General features: G+C 39.3%; 1 protein-coding gene across 1 annotated transcript in view; it reads right to left on the reverse strand.

Moving 5' to 3' along the window:
- Positions 1 to 481: 481 nt before the first annotated feature.
- Positions 482 to 27,313, reverse strand: part of CSTF2 (cleavage stimulation factor subunit 2) — a 30,146-nt gene continuing 3,314 nt past the window's right edge. The window contains exons 5-14 of the mRNA XM_049871723.1: positions 26,973 to 27,092; positions 26,732 to 26,869; positions 23,805 to 23,928; positions 15,677 to 15,739; positions 12,046 to 12,187; positions 11,090 to 11,265; positions 10,536 to 10,813; positions 6,491 to 6,631; positions 5,699 to 5,824; positions 482 to 3,152 (exon numbers count right to left, since the gene is read on the reverse strand). Coding sequence (XP_049727680.1) covers positions 5,702 to 5,824; positions 6,491 to 6,631; positions 10,536 to 10,813; positions 11,090 to 11,265; positions 12,046 to 12,187; positions 15,677 to 15,739; positions 23,805 to 23,928; positions 26,732 to 26,869; positions 26,973 to 27,092 — 1,305 coding nt within the window. The 3' untranslated portion in view covers positions 482 to 3,152; positions 5,699 to 5,701. The remainder of the gene's footprint in view (positions 3,153 to 5,698; positions 5,825 to 6,490; positions 6,632 to 10,535; positions 10,814 to 11,089; positions 11,266 to 12,045; positions 12,188 to 15,676; positions 15,740 to 23,804; positions 23,929 to 26,731; positions 26,870 to 26,972; positions 27,093 to 27,313) is intronic.

The raw sequence follows: 27,313 nt of genomic DNA on the forward strand, positions 1-27,313 counted from the left end.
TTCTAGTTCAACCACTAAAATTTCTGAATTACGGAATAGGGATGGTAATCTGCATTTTGTCTCTCCTTTGTAACCTCAACAAGTTATTTGGTCAGGTTTGGGCAGCCACTTAAAGATAATAATGTGTCTCTGAGACTTAAGTCCCTGGCATTCCCTCTTGATTGCATTCAACTTTTGTCATACATGAGCTCCACCAACCTAAGAAGTTCAGAAGGCACAATAATTGCAAAGCCCATGGATCCTTTCTTTGGAAAATAACCATAAATCCTTCCTGAGAATCACGACTGCAACAAAGTCTGATAGGAGAGCTTTGGTGGTTGCCATTTACACAATTTAACCCCAGATGATTTTGCTGATTCCAAGTGTTCCTATCTCCTGGACTTGGGTTCATAATCTCCCTTCCCACCCTCACAGAAGATTTCTAAGTAGGGTGATTTTAAATAAAAATTTATTGAATAATTAATGACAAAACATAATAAACATAAATAACAAAACAATGAACATAAAATTACCGAGAACCCCATCCCCATATAACACCAACGATGTACATTCTTACTGTCATTTTAAACATGGTTTTACCCAGTGTGAACAGCAATTTAGGCTTTAATATTTTTGCTCATCAAAAAATGAAGGATTTTCTTAACCGCTCAATGAGTCTTTTGTTACTTTTTCTGGGCTCTCCATTTGGGGAAGAAAATCTTGAAAGTACATTTCATGTGTTTATGTCCTTATTAGTTTGTATTGTTCTGCTGGAAATAACTGCAAAAAACTTGAACCCCATCTTAGGATGGCTTATTTAGTCAACAGGGGCTGTTACAGCTATTTTTATTAAGGGCATTTATTGTTTAGTTTTTTTAAAAGGTAAAGCGTTTAGAATTTTAATACACTTTTTTTTTGGTAGGGCTTCTAGTTACCTATTCACAAAGGACTTATTCACCCAGTGACATAAGCAGAACGACTTTTCTTTCTCTCATTAAAATGCTTTTTATTTCGACCATCTATCTGCCCTTGGCCTGCAGTGACTGCACCTGCCCTGGGATGTTAATAGTCACAGTGAATCACTAAGAGGAAAGAAGACTGGGCCCCTAAAAGTTGGAAATGCCACACATCATTGTGCCCAGACAATCCAACTCATAGATTTCTAAGAATGTTTCTACTGAATTAGGATTATGGCACTATCTCTCTACCCTTAAGTGACCAAGAATGAAGAAGTGATTGTTTTTAATTATTCAGAAACCTATATGGCTTGAAGGATTATTATTTTTTCCAGTCACTAGTCCAAACACAATAAAGGTAGGTCATCAACTCATGGTAGCTGAGTGTATTTACTTTATTAACTGGACATCAGGAGAAAATACTGATGAGTGTTTCCCTTGGGAAGGATTGGGCTATCATTGCTGCTGCCAATTTGTTCACCCAGATTTTAGCTATCTATATGAAGTCTAATAAGGCTTTAGGAAAATGCACAATGAAACCTTGAAGCTATGGTTCCTATCAGACAACTGCTAATCTAATTGTCCCTGGATCTTCAGTGACCTTGATTTGGAATCTTAATGTTCCCTTGAAACTTATGAATTCCTATTGAGGAAAGCTTCACTCTTGAAGTCCAGATACACTACACTTCCAGATACGAGTGCTGCCAAGATCAGCATATCAAGGTCTGAATATTGATGGAATTAGGCTGAAAAGGCAATGGTAATAAAAAATCCTACTCATAATCAACATCCTGACTTGGGGATCATCAGGATACTCAGAAAGCTCCTCTGCTGTTTTAAGCAAGTTTGGCTTTTTAGGTTGTAATATGAAATACCACATCCAGAAAATTTTTGTTGTCAGTGTCTATATCAGAGTTTCAGAAAACTCCTCAATTTCAGTGTCTCTCATGAAGTTGATTATCTTTCTATTCTTTTGCTTTGCATGTAAGCAATATGCTATTACATTCTCTAAGCCTACGTCAGGCTTACCTGACCACAATCCTAACCCAGGGGTAGGATTCTGTGAATACAGGCTCAAGAGTAGTTCCAGGAGAACTTGACTAATTATTAAGGCAACTCTCAGCCTCTTGAAGGTGGCCTGATGGAGAGAAAGCATGTTTCCCCTTAATGCCACTATGACAGAGAAAACACTAGGCTGGAAGACCCATAGGTTAGAGCCAGTGGCACTGCTTATGCTCATGCCTGTCTACAAGGAAGTAGGCAGGGGCAGACCTAAAGGGTAATCTGACAGCTTGTGCTCTACATTTGGTCCTCTTAAAATAAATGAGAAAAATATAGACATTTTAGGGTTTGCTATGTTTTACCAGAATACATACAGTTATAGGGTAAATTGTAGGCTAGTGACTACCTAGAAGATAGGATGAAATGTACTTTGTTAATTTATTTCTGTTCAGTTTTTATTTCACCTTAAACATGTGAAAAATTAGTGGCTTTTCTTGAGTTTTAGAACAGACGAGTAAATGTCAACAGTCTCTTATAACCAGTGCTAACATGTCTTTGCCTTAAGTCTGAACTATATGTGTGAACAGATCTACTATTGACATCAAAATGCATTTTGATATTTGGATTTTTCTAAACACACTGCTCTGCTAGGCTCTTTGTTTGGTTGGCCTTTGACCATTTCACATCTCTAAGAACTTGCTATTTTATCCCAGTAGACTCATAAGGAAATTCTAGAAAGTTCTCAAAGGACAAAGCCTTATCATTCCCACTGAAAGCAAACTAAACAAAAACTAAGTTCCAGAAAACACTGCTTCTGAGAAATTCTCAAATACTTTCATCATAAGAACAAACGGCTAACTTAAAAGCAGAAGCAGAGCTATGGCAATGTAACATTAAAGCACAATACTGTGGTAAGGGTAGGAAACAATTCTAAGGTTTCTCCCTTGTTCTTCACAGCTTTTTAAAAGCAAAAAGGTCATATATATCAATTTGCAGTATACTAAAATTGTGTTCAAAGTTTATTTCAAGTCACAGAAAATATACAAACTAAGACAACAGAAATGAAGTGATTTTGTTCTGAGATAAGGTGATGGGAGTCCTCCACCTGGCACCAATCTGAGTCGTTCAAGGGTTAGGATATAGAAGTCATCTTTTCAGCATTTCAACAGAGTTATGGAACTATTTTCCAGATTTGTTGCCAGGTATTTTGAAAACCTGTAAGATAAAGTCAAGAGAAAACCATTAGAAGTAGAGACAAAGTTCTCTTCCCTCTACATCAGGAAAAAAATAAAATAAAAAGGCTGTGGAGGGAGGATATATATAAGATCACTACAAATCACCAGGGGCAGATTTCTAAGGTGTCTGCCTCCTGCCTTCCAAAAGCAATCATCCCTTACAGTAGGGTTTCTCAACTCAGCACCACTGACATTCTGGGCTAGACAAATCTTTGTCGTGTGGAATGCCCTTGCATTACAGGATGTGTAGCAGTGTATCTCTACCCACTGAATGTCAGTAATGCGCCCCACCCTCTATTTGTGACAACCAAAAACGTCCTCAGACACTGCCAAATGTCCCTTAGGGGGCAAAACTGCCTCTGGTTGAGAACCACTGATCTACGTATTTTTACGCAAATAATGTGCGCCTTCTATATTTATTTGCCAGCTGCTCCCTCCCCTGTCGAGGTAGTTTCACAAGTGTTGCTATGCCAATTTTCTTTACATGTTGCCGTAAAAAAATCAGCATAAGCACTGACAAAAATATCTTGCGGTGGGGGGACAGCAGGTGGCAAACAAACGCAGAAGGCATGGGTTATTTGCGTCAAAATACGGTAATAGTAATGATATCTAAGCCTATCAGTGATGGCAGGATGGACCACAACAGGCTAGAGGGAGAGCCAACGTTTTGGCCACAATATGCAAAGTACCAGCAAATATACATCAAAACCCTGCCCATATAAAGTTGCAAAAATCTACACACAAACACACACACATACACAAATGTAGATTTTTAAAAAATGGTGGAAACTGAATAAGGTCTGTAGTCTAGTTAACAGTAAAGCAAAAATATCAATTTCCTGATTTTGATATTGTATACAGCAATTCAAGATGTCAGCATTGCGTAAACAGTACAGGAGACTATGCTATTTTTGTATCTTCCTGTTAATCTATAATTATTTCAAAATAAAAAGTAAAAAACAAAAAACCTTGTCCTGTGGTTAACGTGCAAGACTCCAAAATGAGGTATTTTATAGGCAAGAATACATAATGAAAGAACCTTCAGAAATATTCTACCTCCACTATCCAAAAACAGTAATTTTCTCACATCATAGGGATGCCTTCTCTGGCATAAATAAATTGGAAAAAATAAATGAGGGGAACAGCTTATCTATTCCTCTAAATATAATACCTAGTTTATGCTTTTAGTGAAGAAAACTTAACACCTGGGGTGTCTGGAATAAAACGTTAGAGTAGTGGTCACACCAAAAGCCTAGATAGCCGCCCATCTACGCCAGCTTCCCGTTATAGTTCGGTCATTTTCGGTGTGAATTTAGATATGATGCATTTACAAAAGACATTTACAAATACATTTTTATTGCTGTAAAATACATATAACATAAATTGCCATTTTAACCATTTTAAATGTACATTTCGGTGGCATTAATTATATTCACAATGTCTTATAACCATCACCACTATTTGGTGTGTATCCTTCCAGAATTAGTTGAATTATTTTATTGTAATCTATCCCATCAAAATGCAGAAAATACAAAGATTTTCAGTAAAAAGTGTAAATATTTCAGATAACACGTTTCCATCACTCCAAACAGAAACTCTGTACCCGTTAAGCATTAACTCCTCATTCCCTGCAATAATATTCTGAAATACAATTTATTGAGGCTGCTAATTTGTGTATGTGAGTTCACTATCATATGATAACATATGGGTGGGCATTATAATGTGGGTGGGAAGAAAGTAGAAACTCAAAAGGTGATTATTCCAGTTGATACTGGAACAATGTGAATTTGAAACTGTGTCTAGAAAATGGAATTGTTTGAAATACAAAGATAGGATGTTAGGGGAAAAAATTAAAAAAGAAATACCAATACCTATAATCAAGTTAGGTCACATGATTATTTGTGAGGCAGGTTCTCTGGATAGTTTTTTACCTGACCGATGAACAAGAAAGGTAAGGGCAGCAGTGTGCAGCAATCTCTAAAGCGTGCAGAAACTGAGGATAACGGTACACTTGCTACCGTACATTATGTGCTGTAATAGTTTAACGTCAGAATATTCAATATAAAACAAACACTGGAAACCGAAATATTGACACAATTTATCGAAATTCTTTGTATTTTCTACATTTTGATAGGACAGCTTATAATAAAATAATACAACTAATTCTGGAAGGATACAAACCAAAGTATATTTAGAAGTAATGTCTGAGGAATGAGACTGAGAAAGCAGGGGTTTTTATTTTTAACTTTCTACATTTCTGTATTTGAGTAATTTTGTTGAGCTGCTCACATCTTACTTTTGTCATTTGGAAAGAAAAGTTAAAATGAAATTACACTGATTTCAACAACTGAGAAAATGTTCTATGGTTTTACCCTATCCCTGTAGGGGCTGACCTACCCAAGGGGAAGAGTCTAGGTAAGAGGCCTGAGGGCCTTAGCAAGAACAGTCTTGTTGGTTAAGGCTGAAAGTATATACCCGTAAGGCACAAGGAGTGTGGCCCACTCCGGTGGGGTTCCGTTTGCTCACCTTTCAAGGCGCTCCAGTAGACTTCTGTATCTGTTCTTTTAAGATCAGGATACTCTGCCTTTGTTCAGGAGGCAGCATGGCGATCTGGTCTGCGGTCAGTTGAAGAACCTGCATAATCAAAGCAGCCTGTGCGGAAGAAAACAGGCAATGAGTTTTAATATTGATAGCTTCAAAAACATCAGCTTCTGCCCAAAAGGCCACCGTGGTGGGATATGGAGCTGAATGGGGAATGGAAGTATTTCAGACACAAGAAACAGCAGCCGAAAAGAAGCTGGTGAGAAAAGACGCAATGAGAAGAACACATACAAATGAAAATACCTAAGATTAGACGATGTCAAACAGACATGAATCTTCGTGAATCCAAAGGTCCTGCAGACTAATATGGTAAGCCCCCAGAGAGCAACTTTAATCCCGTTTTGAAAGTTTCCTTTTAGTAAGTTTTTCCATCAGACATGACCTCCCCACGAAGTTGAATACAAAAACAGAAAGATACACTAGTAGGGAATCTATTATTATTTCTTTTTTTAGGGAGGAAGAGATTTGGTTTGTCAGGTCGATCTGGCCTACGCACAAAATAAAGTCTATTGGCGGATGAGTGTGAAATGTAAGATAAGCTGCCATTTATGTCCACTGAAGAACTGTAGGAGCAGGCCCACAAACTTTCAGGTAACAAGATGATAAAAGAGTTCTACATGGAAGTAAACATCACCTCCAAAGAGACTCTGAGGACCCAGGACGTCTACATGGCAACTGTGAAAAGAGGAATCACAAAGACTAAAGAGTGTTGCTTACCTTCTCATGATCCTGTGGAGTGACTTGGTTCTGCCCAGGACTAAAGCCACCAGGCTGGCCTCCACTCTGCATGCCTGCCCCTTGCATGCCTGCCCCTTGCATGCCTGCCCCTTGCATGCCCGCTCCCTGCATGACTGGGACCTAGGTGCATAAAGAGAGATGAGGAGAGATTTTCTGAACTTCTCATGTATGAGTAACCAGAATCCAGTATTAGCAACGTGCAAAATAAGATCTGCATATGGATATGAAAAAAAAATTAATGACCCTGAAGATCATCTTCTTACTATTAACAATGGCAGAAGGCAGAGGTTAGCCGGAGATTAATGAGCAAGTTAGACACACCTCTTACAACGGCTTCAGCATTATTAACAAATATCATACAACTGGGTATCGTCAAATCAAGCAAAATTCAGCCACCCTGGAAACCAGCACTCAGTGGAAACACAAATGAAAGCCACTAGATTCTAAGAGATAACGTCTGCTGGTCCGCAGGGGAAACTACATTCACAGGGATAACATCTACCCCTAGTTCAATCAGACAGAGGTAATCTGTCCAAAAGGCCCTATCCCACAAGTAAGGCAGGGACCATCATAATGCCAGAGGCAAAACGGAGATGGGAAGGCCTCCGGGGGAAAGAGTGCTGTTAGCCCAACATTTGCTTTTTCTAGCTTTTCATAGAGAATATGCTACAGATGTGTTCACTAAATACAGACCAAGAAAAATGACTGACCTGAATTAAAAGAACAAAGTACAGTTACATTATACTTCTCCAAATTTAAGATTTTCAGTGAGTCCAGCCCTTTGGAAGACTACCAGAATGCAAGTAAAAGGCTTCCAAGCACCTAGAATAACTGCTAAAAGGGCCCTACACTAGAGCTATGTTCACACTCAGGCATTCACCCAGAGCTTACGTACTCTTATTAAATACACACTGTTAACAGACTTGGTACCTGCTTCCCCAGCAGATTAGAAACAGCAAAGCATAAAACAAATGCAGGATAAACAAGTGTTAGGAGCAGGTATCATGACAGCAATTTGGAGAGCTGGGTGACAGCCTGACAGTGAAGGAGACCGGAAACCAAAAAAGGAGATAGTGATGCTTAGTATGCTTACTGAGGTATATTATTGCATATACAGTAATGGATACATTTAATGACCTTTAGTAGTCAACAAAGATTAAAATTATTTTCTGTATCCTGTTTAAGATTGGAAGGAAGCATACAAGACACTTTATAAGTTATTTTTCATTAAACTAGTTTAAAAACTTGGTAGAATATTTCTATTATCTGGAACTTTCACTTACGTGCATTAATTAATTTCCCAAGGAAATTGGAGAACTGAAGCACTAGTGTAGCTCTATACAGATTGCTAGGATATCACTCTTTCTGTGCTTTACCACTGCTGAATCCAGAGACTGGTATGAGCTTTAACGGTTAGTCACAGATCTGAAACACCTATGAGCGTAACCTTTTTGCAGCTTTAGTCAGTGCTAATTTGAGGTGCTGTAATGTGATGTGATCTAGCCATTCGATAACAGCCACTTCAAGTTTCCAGAGGCGCCTGTTCTGGCAGAACAGTAACACTAAGGATGACCACGCACCCTGGTTTGCCTAAGACAGTCCCAGTGTATGCCCTTGCCCCGGATTAATCATTAACAGTACCCTCTTTCACTTTCAAATGTATCCTTGTTTAGATAGTACATTATGTAACCATCCAAATAATAAGCCTTTTACTCACAAGATTCCAATGGGGTAGACTGGAGTTAATTTTAAAATCTGATTTAAAATTATGAATTAAGGATATATAGTCACATAAAAAACCAAGGCACAGAACAGTGAAGGGGGGAATAAGAATATATACTCACATCTGCTGGAAACCAAAAACAACCAAACTAAACCCAGCGCCGTCGAGTCGATTCCGACTCATAGCGACCCTATAGGACAGAGTAGAACTGCCCCATAGAGTTTCCAAGGAGCGCCTGGCAGATTCAAACTGCCGACCCTTTGGTTAGCAGCCGTAGCACTTAACCACTACATCACCAGGGCTTCCATCTGCTGGAAAGATACATAAAAATCTAATAAAAGTGATTATCTCTAGGAGTTGGCAGAGGGCACAGGGAAAACAGGTACAGGGAGGAAGCAAGATTCTTAATGTCTATCTTTTATATGTGACTATGTATTTTTTTTTAATGTATTTATATAGCTGAATATATTAACAATTCAAAAAACTTTTTTAAAGGTTTGAAGATAGAATCTGTAATTTTCCTCACCTCAGATCAAACTGGCTTTATAGAATCTACTAATGAAAACTATATATACCTAATATTACAGAGTAATTAGTTCAAGCACTAGCAGAGATAAAAGAACAAATCATTATCCAGAAATTCTCTTCCAAGCATTATTTTCAATGTTTTTTCTCCCCAGTGTTATCAACAGAATTACACAAGCAATGATACATCTACCCATTATGTAACTGTTGTCTGTCTCCCCAACTGGAATGTAAGCTCCATGAGGGAAGGGACTTTATTTTGTTCATATTGCTATATGCCCAGTACCTAGATCCATGTTTTGGTACACAGTGGTTGCTCAATAAATATTTCTTGAAGACCGAATGAAGACATAAAGAACCATTTCTATTATGAGGTTATTGATCATAAAAGAAAAAAAATGCTAACAAATTGATTCCAACTCATGGTGACCCTACAGGATAGACTAAAACTGCCCCATAGGGTTTCCAAGGAATGGCTGGTGGATTTGACCTGCTGACCCTTAGGTTAGCAGCTGAGTTCTTTAACCACTGTGCCACCAGAGGCTGCATACTGATCATAGAGGGCACAATAAAAATCAAGGCCTACAAACAAAGTTTTTTAAAAGCATAACTTGAAAAACAATAGAGAAACATATTCCTCACATTACTGGAAAAAACATATTCATATTTCATATTAAAAAGGGGGAGGAAGACACACATTCACATACACACAGGTGCAAATAACAGGACAGAGCAGTACGATGGAAAAAATAATGGGTTCTATTCCTTTGCTTAGCCACTGTTCAGTTGTGTGAACTTGGCCAAGTCATCTGAGTTCTTATGCCTCAGTTTCCAAACCCATAAAATGAGCAAATTGGACGACATGTTCCATTCCAGCTCTGATATGCAAAATCAATCTCTCTCTCTCACACACACACACACATAGGAAGAAGACACAAAAATATAGGGGAGAGGGAAAGAGAGAAGTACACAGAGGAAGGCACATATAAGAAAAAGGACAGTGGAGGGGCTAGAGGGAATGAAAGAGCTAGCATATAAAAACTCAGGAAAGATACACACATACCACCTCCCCATAACCAACTGGGGGAAGAAGGAGGAGATGATAACACGCAATCACAGGACAGACCACCACATTCACATGGTGGGAGAGGGCCAAATAAAGAAGAGAAAGAAGAGACAAGAACTCAATTCCATTGTTTTAAGGTGACCATTAGTAAATTGCATTTCATACTCCACTGCTCACTTACGCTATATGATGAGGGTAAATTAATATAGGTTTCTACAAACCTAAAATTATCTAAATGACACTTACAGCTCTTCACATGCTCTAATCCATGGGTCTTAATTAGGGTTGTACATTAGCATCATTTGGGGAGGTTCTTCAAACCATCTATGCCCAGAAACTACTGACAGAGATTCTCAGAGTGAGGTCTTAGGTGAGGTCCAGGCAAGTACACCTCAGAAAAATCCTGTACATGATGTTGATTTGTGTCCCCAATGAAGAGCACTGTCGAATCCCTAAAATTTCAGGGGCTCTGCTCTGAGTGGAATAGCTACCGAAATTGTGGGACAAAGTTGCTTTTAGACTACAGTCTTGGTGGCCAGAAAATCAGCATGCTAAGTGACAGAGAAATTAAGAAAGGGAAATTCTAGCCTTCTCTCTGTAACAAACTGAGAAATAGCCCAAATCAGAAAGCAGTAATAATCAGGCTAAATAATCAGTTCCTGAATAGATCAAGATTTCATATAGAAGCTAAAAGTGAGTACTATACATACCTGCCTAGATCCCTGGGGACCAACGGCCCCCATGCTAATTGGTCCAGGACCCTGGATTCCACCGGGCATAGGGCCTCTAGGGCCAGGGACTGGGCCCCTTGTATCCAAGCCTCTGGCTTCCATTCCTCTGACTTCCATCGCACGGGCCTCCATCGCGCGGGCCTCCATCGCACGGGCCTCCATCGCACGGGCCTCCATCGCACGGGCCTCCAATCCTCTTGCCTCCATGGCTCGTGCCTCCATCCCTCGCGCATCCATTCCTCGGGGATCTCTTCCACCTGTAGAGAAAGTTGTAAGAAACTATTGTATAGCTATTCTCCTTTACTGCAAGAACCAACAATCGAAGAAAAATAGAAATCTACGCCTTTATTTATATCGCCTCCCAACTGAGACTGCTTTCTCCTCCCCAGTTTCTCAGATATGCAGCTAAACCTTAAAAATGCTTGCCAACCCCATTTCCTCAGCATTCTTTATCTCAGGTTAGAGTCTAAGACAGCCAGGGTCATTACTAGTACACAACTACCAGTTAGCCTTGTGACAAGGACTCCTCTTACCTCTGCCATCTAAGGGTGGACCCCTCTGATCGATCATGGGTCCTCTCGGCTCTGCCATTAAAGGTCTGGGCTCCGTTAATGGCCCTCCCCTCATCTCATGTGGGGGTGGGCCACGGTTGTCATGGCCAGGGACATGGTGCATGGGTGGACCCTGATGGGGTGGTCCCATGTAACCTCTAGAGATGGAGAAAAATGTTGTATTTAAAAACAGAACAATACAAGAAGAAAGAGTAAACCGGGAGATCAGTAAGTAAAATCAAAGAACTGATGCAAACGTCAATGTACCAATGCTAACAAGATAATAAAACCAAATAGGTTGAAGCTACAGAGACATAAATTCATGTATACGATAATTTCATATTTGGTTGGGGCACTCACAATTAGGGAAGAATTAACAGATATTCATTATATATATATAATGAGGCAATATAGTATCGTGACAAAGAACATGGGTTCTGGATTCAGATTGTATGGGTTCAAATCTAGGCTCTATCACTTGTTAGCTGTGTGATCTTGGGCACATCTACTTAACTTCCCTATGCCTCAGTTTCTTTATCTGTAAGATAGGACTAATAATAATACCTATCTCACAGGTTTGTTGTGTGATTTAATGAGATGATCTAAGTACCTAGAGTCAGAGGCCATTAATGCTGCCAATTATGATTACTGTTATTAGTATTACTACTACCATTGAACAAGATAAGTTTTCTCTGTTCAGATATCTGTGCTGGAATTTCTGATTTCTGAGGATACAGTAGTTGGTGTTAGATCAAAATGACATATTGAACTACACAGCTCTACCCTAGAAGAAGCACTTAGTCTTGGACAGTGGCCATGAATATTTATTTATGTTTTGAAGTAGGCAAACAGGTACAACCAGTACTGAAAGTCTTTATTCTCAAACCAAGGGAAAAATTCCAATTTCTCCAATCTTTCCCTTCTATGTTATCGCTCACCTAGGCTCAACCTCTCCAGTTACAGTAAGTAAAGTGCCTCCACGTGGGTCATTTGGAGCATCTCCTAACAGACCTCGAGGAGTTGGAACACTGGCAGGCAAGGGTCCACGCTGCATAGCTGCTCTGGGGTCTTGCATCGGCACTGACAGGGAAACAAACGGGGCGTTACTGCTGTGAATGACACATAAGGAAAAAAGAAATGACTCTGTATACCACTGACAACATAATTCAGACACCTTAAAGTGGGTGAAACCTCACCACGGCAGAATCTTCTTGCAGTTCAAGAACAGAAGCAGGGTGTAGGCAGAATCTGCACCATGTCAGAGGTATGGATGGAATTATATAAAGAGCAAACTGGCATGCAACCTATCAAAGACTAGCACTGCGACCTGAAGAGGCTTATGCTCCTGGTTTTCCTTAAAATCAATCTTAGTTCAAGGGCCAAGGTCACAAAAGAGGTAGGGTCTTGGCATAAAGGAACACTGCCATATCTCTGCAAGAACCCGCCGTCTCCTTACAGACTGCTATTCCATCCAAGCCTCCTGACACCAGTAGGGAGGGAGTACAGCCTCAGACAGATGCCCATATCATCCATGTTCTCTGCCCTGTGTGAAGAGGTCAATCTTAGGCTTGTGGCCCCAACAGGAAAAAATTAAAAAACAAAAACCCACAAAACACTACTCTTTTGGGTTCTGAATGTGAGGATGACTGCCAAACAGCTCTTCGCGTCTCAACGTCCCACCCTGAACACCACAAGCAACAGGAAACCCGCAGATACGATGGGTACCTTGAACTCGCTCAATTGATGCAGGCCCGGCGGGTCCCACAGGCGAGTGCTGTAGGGCTCCTGGGTGAGCAGTAAGTTTAAAAGGAGAAAAAGCAGGCACTTAAAATAGCTTGCATGCACACGCAGAAACATACACATATAGAGACTGGAGATTTACACATGTAAGTTAAAAAGTCAAGAGTTCATTAGCTTGCTTAAGGTTATGAAATCTTCCTATATTAGTTCCTTTGCATTGCTGAAACACAGTTCCACTTTGACAAGATAGCTTCCCAAGGTAAAACTCATGGGCCAGAGATTTATTTGGGCAAAAATACCAGCCATTTTCATTTTTCATCTCTGCTACTATTACGTTTTCCCCTAAATCCCCTTATGACACCACTAAAAAAATAAATCCATAAAAGGATCATTTTGAATCCCTTATTAAGCAAAGAGTGGAAATGTATTTTCGCAAGCAAAATATGAAAGGAAGTGCACTGAAAGTGAAAGGCAAGATTTATTCTGGAGAAGCCCAGACAGAAGTGAGGCAGTACTATTTTTGCTGTATTTTAAAGCAAAAAAATTTCTGCTAACAAATATCAAATGGGGAAATGCAGTGAGTGAACTTTTGATAAGCAAAGAGACTAGCACTCCACAAGAAATACTCTGCCACAGGTCTTCAATCATAAACATTATGACAACAGCAAACAAAGACTAATAAGATGACAAGGGCATACATATTAAATATAGGTGGCAGAAAGCAAGAAAAAGTATATTCTCGGTCATTTCAGTGTTTCCTTTCACCACGACAAACGTACAACAGAAAAACTGTTGTTGTTAGTTGCCGTCAAGTTGATTATGACTCATGGCAACCCACAGATTACAGGAAAATTAAGACAAACTGGGCACGAATTAAATGATGCTTACTTCCTCTGCTGGGTACTGAAAAAAAAATCTAGAAAAAAAAACCCATCTCATTTTGTCTCTTCATGAAGACACCCTTGATATACCTTCACAATGTGAGTCATTTCCCTTTGTTAATGTTTGACCAGAAAGTCGAGGGTAACCCTAGCAGAAAGAAAGATGTCTTGCAGATGTTATGTATTAAAAAGCTAAAGCTGCTATTAGGCTGAGGAGAGGGAAAAGGATGACTGAAACCCTAATCCCTTCTCACTACCGCAAAAATACTCTGGGTGTATGTACACAATCTTTTGACAGTGGCTGAGGGTGGCTGGGGTGGGGTGGAGCATACAACAGCATAGGCTGCTTAGAGAAAAGATGAGGTATCTGGCCAGGAGCTTGTCCTGTTGTCAGCCTTCTGTGCAGAAACAATTACTAGTTCTGTCACTTCAGCAACCAACCCCAGGGTACATGCCATAGAAAAGGAGCATAGTGCACAGACCTATATCTTAATATTTTGCTTTTTAAAAATGAGTTATACTTATTGGCCATATGCTAAGAAGAAACGTGTAAAGTTGTTGTCTTTTCTCCTCACAGAGATGCAATGAATAAGAGGAGGAGGTACTGAAGAATATTTTTGTAAGTTAAGAGAGGCAGTGTGGAGTGACGGAAAGTGGATAAGCTTTGGGGTCAGAGACTTCTGAATCCTGGCTCTGCCACGTACTAGTTGGAAGATGAGCACACCAAGTCTCCCCCTCCACCAAAAAAAAAAAAAAAAAAAACCCACTGCCATCGAGTTGATTCCTACTCATGGCGACCCTATAGGACAGGGAAGAACTGCCCCAAAGTGTTTCCAAGGAGTGCCTGATGGATTCAAACTGCCAACTTTTTGGTTAGCACCGTAGCTCTGAACCGCTACGCCACCAGGGCTTCTACACCAAGTCCAGTCCACATTAATCAGACATTAGAATTTATTTACCTGTCCCCTTGAGTAAGTAACTTAAAAATTCTGAGCTTCCGTCTCTTTACCTGTAAAACTGAGGTGGTGCTACCTAACTCACAAAGTTGTTTATGAAGATTAAAGTGTGTAGCATATAGGACACACTCAAATTTATCATTAATTCCTTCTCTTCTCATCCTCTCCCCTCCTAACATTGTTTTCAACCGAGTCACTGCATTTTCTTTTCTTTCAAACTCCTGTAACATGGAAAAATAAGGTGGATATTTTAGAATGACTGCTGGCTACAGTACAACATACACTTATCAAATAGGCTTCATAGACCTATGACTCCTACCACTTTTCACTTGGGTTTAAATCTAGTCTTCCTATATATCCTGTCACGTATCATATACTCATTATTAGAATTCCTTACTTAGTCAACAGATATCCTCAGAAGGAGAGAGAACATGCCAATGGAATTATTAGACTATCAAGAAACCAAAAAGCCAAACCCACTGCTGTCGAGTTGATTCTGACTCATAGCGATCCTACAGGACGGAGTAGAACTGCCCGATAGGGTTTCCAAGGAGCAGCCGGTGGATTCGAACGGCCGAGCTTTTGGTTAGCAGCTGAGCTCTTAACCACTGCACCACCAGGGCTCCAACTATCAGGAAAAGGCAATATAAATTAAATAGAAACAAAGGATCCATTTGCTTCATCCTTGATTCTTATAGAACTGGGCTCTGAATCACTAGGTAGAAAGTACAGACCACCACATCCAACAGAACTTTCTGTGATGGAAATGTTTTACATCTGCACTTTCCAGTAGGGTATCCACTAGCTACATGGGGCTGTTGAGTACTTGGAGTGGCTAGTGTGATTGTGGAACTGAATTTTAAATTTTATTTAACTTTAATTAATTTAATATTTAAATAGCCACATGTGGTTAGTGGCTTCCATATTGGACAATGCAGAAACATACAACAGCACCAAATTCAGTCCACATAAATCAGGCATTAATATTTTACCTTGTCCCCTCTCCAAGGACACTGGTCCACTTCCTGGTATTCCAACCTGGGCCTGCATACCCCCTGGAAGATAAACGGAAGGGAAAAAAAAAGCATAGATTAGGACAGTGGATGAGTTTACACATTTCCCCATGCTGCCCACAGACAGAACCTACAAAGAAAGATACTATGTATCATTAAACAATGTAGTTACACAGAAGATAGAATCTGTTAGTATACTTTATGCTGTCTCTGGGTGGTACAAATGGTTAATACGCTTGGCTGCTAACAAATGTTGACAGGTCGAGTCCACCCAGAGGCACCTTGGAAGAAAAGCCTGGTGATCTACTTCTGAAAAAACAGTTCTACTCTGACACACATGGAGTCACCATGAGTTGGGGTAGACTCGATGGCAACTGGATGGTATCTTTTTTAATACTTTGTGCTTAAGGTGTCAAAAAAGAGAGTTAAATAAGAATACTTAAGCTTATTGTCTACCAAAACCTTGGCAGGAAGCTCTTTTGTAATACAAGAAAACAATGCCCCTTATCCAGTGGATTCTCATGGGAAGCAGTATTGTTCCCAGGGAATTTTGTAAATGTGTGGGTACACTGTTTCGGTTGTAACAATGATTTGTGAAGGCATGGCTGACATTTACTGAGAAAGTACCAACCCACTCAAACCCACTGCCATTGAGTTGATTCTGACTTGCAGCAACTCTGTAGGGCAGAGTAGAAATGTTCCATAGGGTTCCCAAGGAGCGGCTGGTGGAGTCAAACTGCAAACCTTTTGGCTAGTACCTGAACGCTTAATTACCGTGCCACCAGGGCTCCATTACCAGCGACACTAAATGTCCTGTAATGCATGAGACAGTCTTGCAAAATTAAGAATTACCCTGTCTTGTGCAACTTTCAAATGTCTCACCAAACATTCACATGAAAACCTGTTTATAGTTATCTGGACTTAGAACCTGTTTTACTTGTAAACACAGGTTTCTTTAAGATGAATTTTCCAGAAATGCAATTACTGAGTAATTAAAGGTACTATAATTTTGTTTTGTTAAGAACTTTACCAAGAGTTCTCACCATTTCAGAAAAGCACATCACCAACGTCAGCAGTGCTTGTGGTATCTGAGTTGCCAAAACAACATACTTACATTTATCAATATTTTTTGTATTCATGAGACTGCTATGTAGGTGCAAGCATCTAATACATTTTTTCTAGTGTAGTTGTGTCTGTATACTTGCACATTAAAAAACAGATTTTTCATTATAATCTTTTATTTCTCTGTATTACAGCTTAGGGCATTATACTGATTTTTTTTAAAATTACATTTAAGTAGGTTGTATCATATGTGAATTTCACTGCAGGATAGTAGAGAGTCATTACAAAATATCTGTTACAAAAAGGGGACACTGGGTCTAATAGGGTTGAGAATCACTGGCTTACTTTAATGATTAGGTGGTGCAGTGGTTAAGGGATCGGCTGCTGTCTTAGTCATCTAGTGCTGCTATAGCAGAAATACCATGTGTGGATGGCTTTAACAAAGATAAATTTATTTCTTCACAGTAAAGTAGGCTAAAGTCCAAATTCAGGGTGTCAACTCCAGGGAAAGTCTTTCTCTGTCGGCCTTCTCAATCTTCCCCCAGACTAGGAGGTTCTCTGTGCAGGGACCCCGGGTCCAAAGGATGCATTCTACTCCCAGCACTGCTTTCTTGGTGGTATGAGGTCCCCACTGTCTCTGCCTGCTTTCCTTTTCTTTTATCTCTTGTAAGATAAAAGGTGGTACAGGCCACACTTCAGAGAAATTCCCTTTACTTTGGATCAAGGATGTGACCTGAGTAAGTGCTTACAATCCCATCCTAATCCTCTTTAACATAAAATTACAATCACAAAGTGGAGGACTCTCACACAATACTGGGAATCATGGCCTAACAAATTGACACATATTTTTGGGTGGACACAATTCAACCCATGATAGTTGCTAACCAAAAGGTTAGCTGTTCAAATCCACCAGCTGCTCCTTGGAAATGCTATAGGGCAGTTATACCCTGTCCCATAGGGTTGCCATGAGTCAGAATCAATTCGGTTTTTTACTGTTTATACAAAGAATGATCATGTACAAGTCCCTGTCTGGTCTTTTCCACATTGCAATAACTTTCTTTTCCTCAAAGGAGCAACATATGCTGTGAGTGAGGAAAAAGACAAGTCAACTGTTTCCAGTTCATTAATACTTCCATAAAATAGCAAGTACACTTTACATTTCTTTATTCCATTTAACATGCCAAGCACCAAAAACCTATGGATTAAGAACTTAAAGAACTGGGAGCTAGTCTTGCCTCTGCTACCAAGTAACTGTGATTTTGAACAAGTGATTTGATAAAATTAACGTATCCTTCGGCTTCCTCATCTGTAAAGTGAAAGGACTGGTCTAAATCAGTGGTTCTCAGACTGTACCCTGACCAGCGGCAGCATCATCTGAGAATTTGTTGATGCTATTTATTTTTTTTATTAGGTGCCGTCGAGTCGGTTCTGACTCATAGTGACCCTATGCACAACAGAACGAAACACAGCCCGGTCCTGAGCCATCCTTACAATCGTTGTTATGCTTGAGCTCACTGTTGCAGCCACTGTGTCAATCCACCTCCTTGAGGGTCTTCCTCTTTTCCTCTGACCCTGTACTCTGCCAAGCATGATGTCCTTCTCCAGGGACTGATCCCTCCTGACAACATGTCCAAAATATGTAAGACGCACTTTCACCATCCTTGCTTCTAAGGAGCATTCTGGTTATACTTCTTCCAAGACAGATTTGTTTGTTCTTTTGGCAGTCCGTGGTATATTCAATACTCTTCACTAGCACCACAATTCAAAGGCATCAATTCTTCTTCAGTCTTCCTTATTCATTGTCCAGCTTTCACATGCATATGATGCAACTGAAAATACCATGGCTTGGGTCAGGTGCACCTTAGTCTTCAAGGTGACATCTTTGCTCTTCAATACTTTAAGGAGGTCCTTTGCAGCAGATTGGCCCAATGCAATGCATCTTTTGACTTCTCGACTGCTGCTTTCATGGCTGTTGATTGTGGATCCAAGTAAAATGAAATCCTTGACAACTTCAATCTTTTCTCCGTTTATCACGATGTTGCTCATTGGTCCAGTTGTGAGGATTTCTGTTTTCTTTATGTTGACGAGCAATCCATACTGAAGGCTGTGGTCTTTGATCTTCATTAGCAAGTGCTTCAAGTCCTCTTCACTTTCACCAAGCAAGGTTGTGTCATCTGCATAATGCAGGTTGTTAATGAGTCTTCCTCCAATCCTGATGCCCTGTTCTTCTTCATATAGTCCAGCTTCTCGGATTATTTGCTCAGCATACAGATTGAATAGGTATGGTGAAAGAAAACATCCCTGTTGCAAACCTTTCCTGACTTTAAACCAATCAGTATTCCCTTGTTCTGTCTGAACAACTGCCTCTTGATCTATGTAAAGGTTCCTCATGAGCACAATTAAGTGTTCTGGAATTCCCATTCTTCGCAACGTTATCCATAATTTGTTATGATCCACACAGTTGAATGCCTTTGCGTAGTCAATAAAACACAGGTAAGCATCCTTCTGGTATTCTCTGCTTTCAGACAGGATCCATCTGACATCAGCAATGATATCCCTGGTTCCACGTCCTCTTCTGAAACCACCCTGAATTTCTGGTAGTTCCCTGTTGATACACTGCTGCAGCCGTTTTCCAATGATCTTCAGTAGAATTTTGCTTGCGTGTGTTATTAATGATATTGTTCTATCATTTCCACATTTGGTTGGATCACCTTTCTTGGGAATAGGCATAAATATGGATCTCTTCCAGTCAGTTGGCCAGGAAGCTGTCTTCCATATCTCTTGGCATAGATAAGTGAGCACCTCCAGCGCTGCATCTGTTTGTTGAAACATCTCAACTGATATTCCATCAATTCCTGGAGCCTTGATTTTTGCCAATGCCTTCAGAGCAAGTTGAACTTCTTCCTTCAGTACCATTGGTTCCTGATCATATGCCACCTCTTGAAATGGTTAAACGTCGACTAATTCTTTTTGGTATAATGACTCTGTGTATTCCTTCCATCTTCTTTTGATGCTTCCTGCACCACAATTTCCCCATAGAATCCTTCACTATTGCAACTCGAGGCTTGAATTTTTTCTTCAGTTCCTTTAGCTTGAGAAACGCTGAGCGTGTTCTTCCGTTTTGGTTTTCCATCTCCAGCTTTTTGCACGTCATTATAATACTTTGTCTCCTCAAGAAACCCTTTGAAATCTTCTGTTCAGTTCTTTTACTTCATCAATTCTTCCTTTTGCTTTAGCTGCTCGACACTCAAGAGCAAGTTTCAGAGTCTCCTCTGACATCCATCTTGGTCTTGTCTTTCTTTCCTGTCTTTTCAATGGCCTCTTGCTTTCTTCATGAATGATGTCCTTGATGTCATTCCACAACTCATCTGGTCTTCGGTCACTAGTGTTCAATGCTTCAAATCTATTCTTCAGATGGTCTCTAAATTCAGGTGGGATATACTCAAGGTCATATTTTGGCTCTCGTGGACTTGCTCTGATTTTCTTCAGTTTCAAGCTTGAACTTGCATATGAGCAATTGATGGTCTGCTCCACAGTCGGCCTCTGGCCTTGTTCTGACTGATGATATTGAGCTTTTCCATCATCTCTTTCCACAGATTTCTTAGAAATAAAAAATCCTTAGGCCCCACACCAGACCTACCGAATTAGAAACTCAGGTGTGGGGGACCCCAGCCATTGGTGTTTTAATAGCCCTTCAGTTTGAGTCTGGTACACACTGAGCCACTGGTATAAATGATGGAAACCCTGGTGGTGTAGTGGTTAAGTGCTATGGCTGCTAACCATAGGGTTGGCAGTTCAAATCCACCAGGTGCTCTTTGGAAACTCTATGGGGCAGTTCTACTCTGTCCTATAGGGTTGCTATGAGTCGGAATCAACTCAATGACACTGGGCTTGGGCTTGGCCTAAATGATTTCAAGCTTTCTTCTAGCAATAATGTTCTATGATTATTTACCTAGACTACTTACCAAAACAATATACGCAAAGATTTAGGATCTGAGGAAAGTAGTGGCAGAAAGAATTATGGGCATAACTGCTTATATTATATTATACAGTATTATATAATAAATCTTTATTTCTCTGGGCTAGAGATTCCTAAGTGGAATTGGTGGGTCAAAGTGTCCATGAATTTTTAATATTAATATATTCTGACAAGACTATTTTCTGAAAAGACTGAAAAACTTCATATTCCCCCCAGCAATGTATGAGAACCACCTTCCCACCAGTATCAGGTGTCATTTCTCTTTTAAATTCCTGCTAATCTGTGTAAGTAAACTGGAATTTCATTGTTATACAATTTACAATCCCCTGACTAGAAATGCATTTGTTTTTGTTGGTCATTTAGATTTGCTCTTGTATGAAGTGCCTAATCATTTTCTTTGCCCACTGTTCTACTAGGTTGTTTTCTTTCTTATCAATTGCCAGAGGTTTGAACAAGGTACCTCAAAAATCTTAAGTGAGTTTTAAGTTTTAATAACTTCAGAAGTATAAATGCTACAAATTTACAAAAAAACATCATTTGAAAGTTTAATTATTTAACTTCATTTACACTTGCTTTCAACTTTTATGATTTCCTTTTGGTTTCTTCTGGTTTATTTTAATTATTTTTCTAATTTCTTAAAACTAGTACTTAGAATTCTTATGTTTTTCAATAATATAGACTTTAAGGACATTCATTTCCTTCAAGTATTGCTTTCACTACTTCCCATACTTTTTTTTTTTGTATGAAGTATGGTTTTTTTATATGCTTTATAAATTTCTTATTATTTTCTCTTTAATCCAAGGATTACTTTAGTGTTCCCCCCAGTTATTTATTTCTGATTTATTGGCTTATAATCAAACAGTGTGGCCTGTAAAATCTCCATTTTTTCTAATTTGTCAAGGTTTTACTTTACGGTCCATGGTCATTTGGGGGAAAAAGTATATTCTGTCGTCAAAAGATGTAAGGCTCTCTCTATATGTTAAATCACATTTATTGATTGTATTATTTAATTGCTCTATGCCCTTATTTATTTTTTAACTACTAGCACAATGCTACGGAGCCCTGGTAGCATAGTGGTTAAGAGTTATGGCTGCTAGCCAAAAGGTTGGCAGTTTGAATCCACCAGCCACTCCTTGGAAATCCTATGGAGCAGTCCTACTCTGTCCTATAGGGTCTCTATGAGTTGGAATCGTCTCAATGGCAATGGTTTAACATAACGCTACTCAAAGTGTATGCCAAAGACGATGCTGACCCATGAACTGTATGTTAATAGTTTGTGATGAAGTAAGAACAGAAATTGGGAACAGACACTAGGAAAACTTTACGGTAATTTGACATTGCTAAGAATTCAAGTGCATGATCAGTGCACGTGTCTCATCAAACAGGGTACAGACCAGTTTGGGTGGTTTTCAACTCATGTGAGTCATATATGTCATGGACTGCATACTTGTTATGCGTAGTAGGATCACATTACAAAGTATGATACTTCAAGGTTAGTTAGACTCCTATAACTCAAAAACGTATAAAAGACAAAATCCATTTCTTTCACTGAAAGGTGTCGATGGCACTAGTTTTTTTTTTTCTTATAACTGTATAGGAAAAACTGGATAGATGAAAATCCTGAGTTTGCTCAAATTTCTTTTGAAAAATTTCGACTTCCATTCCTTGTCAATTTAGCTCTGAGACTGGTTGCTCTACAAAACAGGATTTACAATCAAATTATCCCCCGAGTAGTGTAATCAATCCAATCCAGGTTATACAAATTTATTAATATAAAGTTATGAGTGAAATAGTTTAGTTATGGCTACTGAACAAGGGTAACAGCAATACTGTATTAACTGTCTATATACACACTTTCAATGAACACATACAGTTTTAAAAATACTTTTTCCTTTTGTTGTGTTTGGTCTGACTATATTTACTAAAGCACAATTCTATAACGTGACTGTTAAATATAAGAATAAATGTGACCATGTATTTTGTGTGTTTCATTTTTTTTGATTGTGCTTATTCATGTAGTTTTTTAAATTGTCCTTCAGATGAAGGTTTACAGAACTAGTTTCTCACTAAACTGTTAGTACACATATTGTTTTATGACATTGGTTAACAATCCCACAACATGTCAACACTCTCCCTTCTTAACCCTGGGTTCCCTATTACCAGCTTTCCTGTTCACTCCTGCTTTCTAGTCCTTGACCCTGGGCTGGTGTGCCCTTTAGTCTTGTTTTGTTTCATGGGCCTGTCCAATCTTTGGCTGAAGGGTGAACCTTGGGAATGACTTCATTACTGAGCTAATATGGTGTCTGGGGGCCATACTCTCAGGGTTTCTCCAGTCTCTGTCAGGCCAGGAAGTCTGGTCTTTCTTTTTCAGTTAGAATTTTGTTCTACATTTTTCTCCAGCTCTATCTGGGACCCTCTATTGTAATCCCTGTCAGAGCAGTCAGTGGTGGTAGCTGGGCACTGTCTATTTGTACTAGACTCAGGCTGGTGGAAGCGGTGGTAGATGTGGTCCATTAGTTCTTCGGACTAATCTTTCCCTTGTATCTTCAGTTTTCTTCATTCTTCCTTGATCCCGAAGGGGTGAGACCAGTAGAGTGTCTTAGGTGGCTACTCACAGGATTTTAAGACCCTCGTATGTTTTTTAATTTAATCTAATAGTCTCTGGGCTTTAATGGGAGAATTCAGTCCATTTGCATTTAGTGGAATGACAATTATACTTGCCTTTATTCCTTCCATCTAACTGTACGTTTACTTACCTTACATCATTATTTCCTTTCCTCTATTTTTTTTTTTTTTTGCTGGTTTGATTAAGTTTCCATTCATTCCATTTTTCCCTTTATTAATTTGGAAGTTTTACTGTACTTTTCCACTTTACTTTCCCTTTCTCTGCTTTACTTATCAGATAGGATTTATATATAAGAAATCAACTATTTCTTCCACCTAGGATATACACTTTCTAGCAGTATGTTAATTATATATCGAAATCCCTTTACCACATAATAACTTGGCTATAATATGACATCTGCTATAACAAAACTTTAGCAAAGTATTCTAAATGAAGTTTACCTCCAGGAGGTAAGGAACCAGGGCCAGGTCCTGTTACAGCAGTTGGTATCTGCCCTGGTGTTGGAACTCCACCCTGCATAGAAGCTTGCATCAAAGGAGGTGCGCCATTGACATGCATTCCACCCTGACCAAGAGAAAAATCAGAGTGTGTATCTGCCTCCATGGGAATTCAATACACTAAGTCTATGACCTTAAAATTCCTCTTCAAATTGACACCCCCAAATATTCTACCAAACATCCTTTTTGTAGAGTACATCATATGTAGCATTAGATTTAAAACATACTTTGAATTCCACAGACGCAAGCTGCAATACACGTGATGAATGTGATTATATATAACATGGTTAAGATGGAGCACGTTCTTAATGAAAAGACGCCAAGTCTTATCTGTGTGGCAAGGCAGCATATAGCACCTATTGCTGACTTCATGACTGGGGCCTGGCAATAAAAGTAAAAAAAATAAGTGCCTTGAAGAAGAGGAGATTGGGACTATTTTTAAAGCAACTTCTGGCTGTCTATATTTTTAAGATGAAACAATTTATCTGACCTATCTTTCCTCACTCGTCCTCAGACGTAATTCTAGTTTTGGGGAAATGTGAACACTTTTTTTTTTTTAAACGCTACAATTAGCGTTCCTTAAACCAAAAACCCACTGCCATGAAGTTGATTCCAACTCATAGTGACCCTACAGGACAGAGTAGAACTGCCCCACAGGGTTTCCAAGGCTGTAAATCTTTACAGAAGCAGACTGCCACATCTTTCTCCTGCAGAGTAGCAGGTGGGTTCAAATGGTTGCTCTTTCGGTTAGCAGCCGAGGGCTTTAACCACTGAGTAACCAGGGCTCCTGAAGTTCCTTGAAAGAAAGGGAATGCTATTTTTTTCCATCTATGTATTCCCCAAAGAACTGAACAGCCCCTTGGAAGAGAAAGAGCTCAACAAAGCACAAAAGCTAGGTTAAAAAAAAAATCACATACACTCTCTGAGCTACTGAGCAGAAACAAAACTCTAAAACAGAAAAGAGGAAGCTACACAGTGAGGCAGTTATAAGAAAACCAGGTGAGGACAGACAGAACAAAGTTCAAATCCTGGATCTGTCCCTTACAATTCTGTTAATTTGGACCAGTCAACCTCTCTCGACCTTAGTTTACTTCCTGTCTATTTTTTTAAAAAGTATTTATTTATTCGGAGCAGGGATTGGCAAAGTACAGCCCATGGGCCAAATCTGCCTAGTTTTATAAATGAAATTTTATTGGAACACAACCATATTCGTTCATTTACACTTCATTTAAGGCTGCTTTGGAACCATAAAGGCAGAGCTGAAGAGTTGTGACAGACAGTATGGTCCTCAAAGCCAAAAATGTTTACTATGTGGCTTACAGTAAGTTTGTCAACCCCTGTCCTATACCCTTGTACAATCCAAGTTGTTTACCTCTGTCAATCTGATAAGTGAAAAATGCCAGCTCACTGTAGTTCCTATTCGCATTTATCTTATTTTGAGGTTGAATACCTTTTTGTGTATTTTATATTCGTATTTCCAGTTTTGTGAACTGTTTATGCCCTTTGTCCACATTTTTCTACTGGGTTATTGGTTATTTTCTTACTATTTATAGGAGGCCTTTTTTGTTTATTATGAAAAAATCCTAGATATACTATGAGTCGGTATTGACTCGACGGCACAGGGTTTTTTTTTTTGTCGTTGTTATACAAATCATATACAGAATAACTATACAGGTTAGGAAATAAACTATATGTAAGTTGAAATTTCCTGCATGGTCTTCCCCAACTGCATCCTGTTCCCTCTCTTCCCTAGACAATCACTAGGAATTCCAAATGAAAGTTTTAAAAATTTTATATAAATCATCACATACTAAACAGTCTTCTGCAACTCACTCAACATGTTTTCAAGATTTATGCTGACACACATATCCCACATTCTGGAATGCTAACATTCACTTATCTTTCCTTCTGAATGGTACCCATTATGTTTCTGAGTTACCTGTGTTGATATTATATAGCCTAGTCCATCTTAACTGCTGTATAAAATTGTTTTTCAGAGTCATTCATGTTGATATATGTAGTTCCTTCATTTTAAGTATTATAGAGTATTCCAATGGACAAACATACCACGGTTCATCCTTTCTTCCCTTGATACACACTGAGAATGTGTCTAATCTTTCACTGTTATAAATAATGTGATTCAGGGATCTTCATTAAGTCTGTTTTCCATTATATGTGTGGCAAATTCTTTTTCACAATTTGCCATTTATCTTTGGTCATTTATTTCTTTTTTCCATACAAAAATTTTTATCAATATTCAAATGTATCAGTATTTTCTTTTATGTTTTCAGGGTTTTGTGACATGCTTGGAAAAGAAACTTTACTTTTTTCATCAATAAGCATGGAAATAATAAAGGATGCCAACGTCAAACAATTACTGTTGAGGATTAAGTGAGACAATGTATATGGAATACTGAAGTGCCAACCACAGTGAGAGGGATGTACACATATACGTGCACACACACACGCACACCAAAACCCAAACCAAACCCAGTGCTGTTGAGTCGATTCCGACTCATCCAACCCTATAGGACAGAGTAGAACTGCTCCGTAGGGTTTCCAAGTAGCGCCTGGCGGATTCGAACTGCTTAGCACTTAACTGCTACACCACCAGGTTTCTCAGACACACACAGCTTGAAAAAAAGAGCATACAAGAAAGATCTCTTTCTTTGCTTTACAAATTTGGAACTGAATCTATATTCATTCAGATGCCATGTACTCCGCAACCTGGAAAATGTTTTTTATGCTTGGAAATTAAAATTATCATCTCTGGCAGAATGGTTCCTGGCTACTCTTCTTCCAATATATACTCCTAAAAATAAATGACATTCTAAGACAGATAAAAGAAACATTAAGGGATAAAGCCCTACCAAAGACTGGGCCTGAGAAGCCTGAGGATTTTGCTGGTTCATTGATACGCTGGATGCTGGGCCAGGCCCACTGCCATGGACTGGCTGAGGGTTGCCTGCAATCAGTGTTGGAATATTTGTCTGGCGATGCAAAATTTTCTAAAAAGCAAGAAGACCAATCTATGAGCTGTCCATTTAACAAAGGTATCAGACAGTTCCCACCCCACCCAAGGTTTACCCTACCATTTCCAAAAGCACTCACCAAAGCAATCTCTGGATCCACAATTCTCATCACCACCTGTGCTTGCAGTAAGGCATAAGCCAGTTGAGGGTTCTGAAGCAACATGTTCCGCGCTTCCTGGGGACTATTCTGGACACAAAGCTGAGGAGATATGCAGATTTCATCATCAGGTCCAATACTGACTACTTAGAGGTCGGTAAGTGATTTAGTGTCATTCCCATCCAAGAAATGTAATATTCAAAAGGCTCTTTAAGGTATCATTGGTTGTTGCATAGCACACAAAATCTCGGTCACGGCAGGCAAGAAAAGAGGCATTTCAAATACCATAATACTGTCATTTAGGGGACAAAACCCCACATTTT

This window comes from Elephas maximus, chromosome X (assembly GCF_024166365.1).
Source record: "Elephas maximus indicus isolate mEleMax1 chromosome X, mEleMax1 primary haplotype, whole genome shotgun sequence".
In the NCBI taxonomy this organism is placed as follows: domain Eukaryota; kingdom Metazoa; phylum Chordata; class Mammalia; order Proboscidea; family Elephantidae; genus Elephas; species Elephas maximus.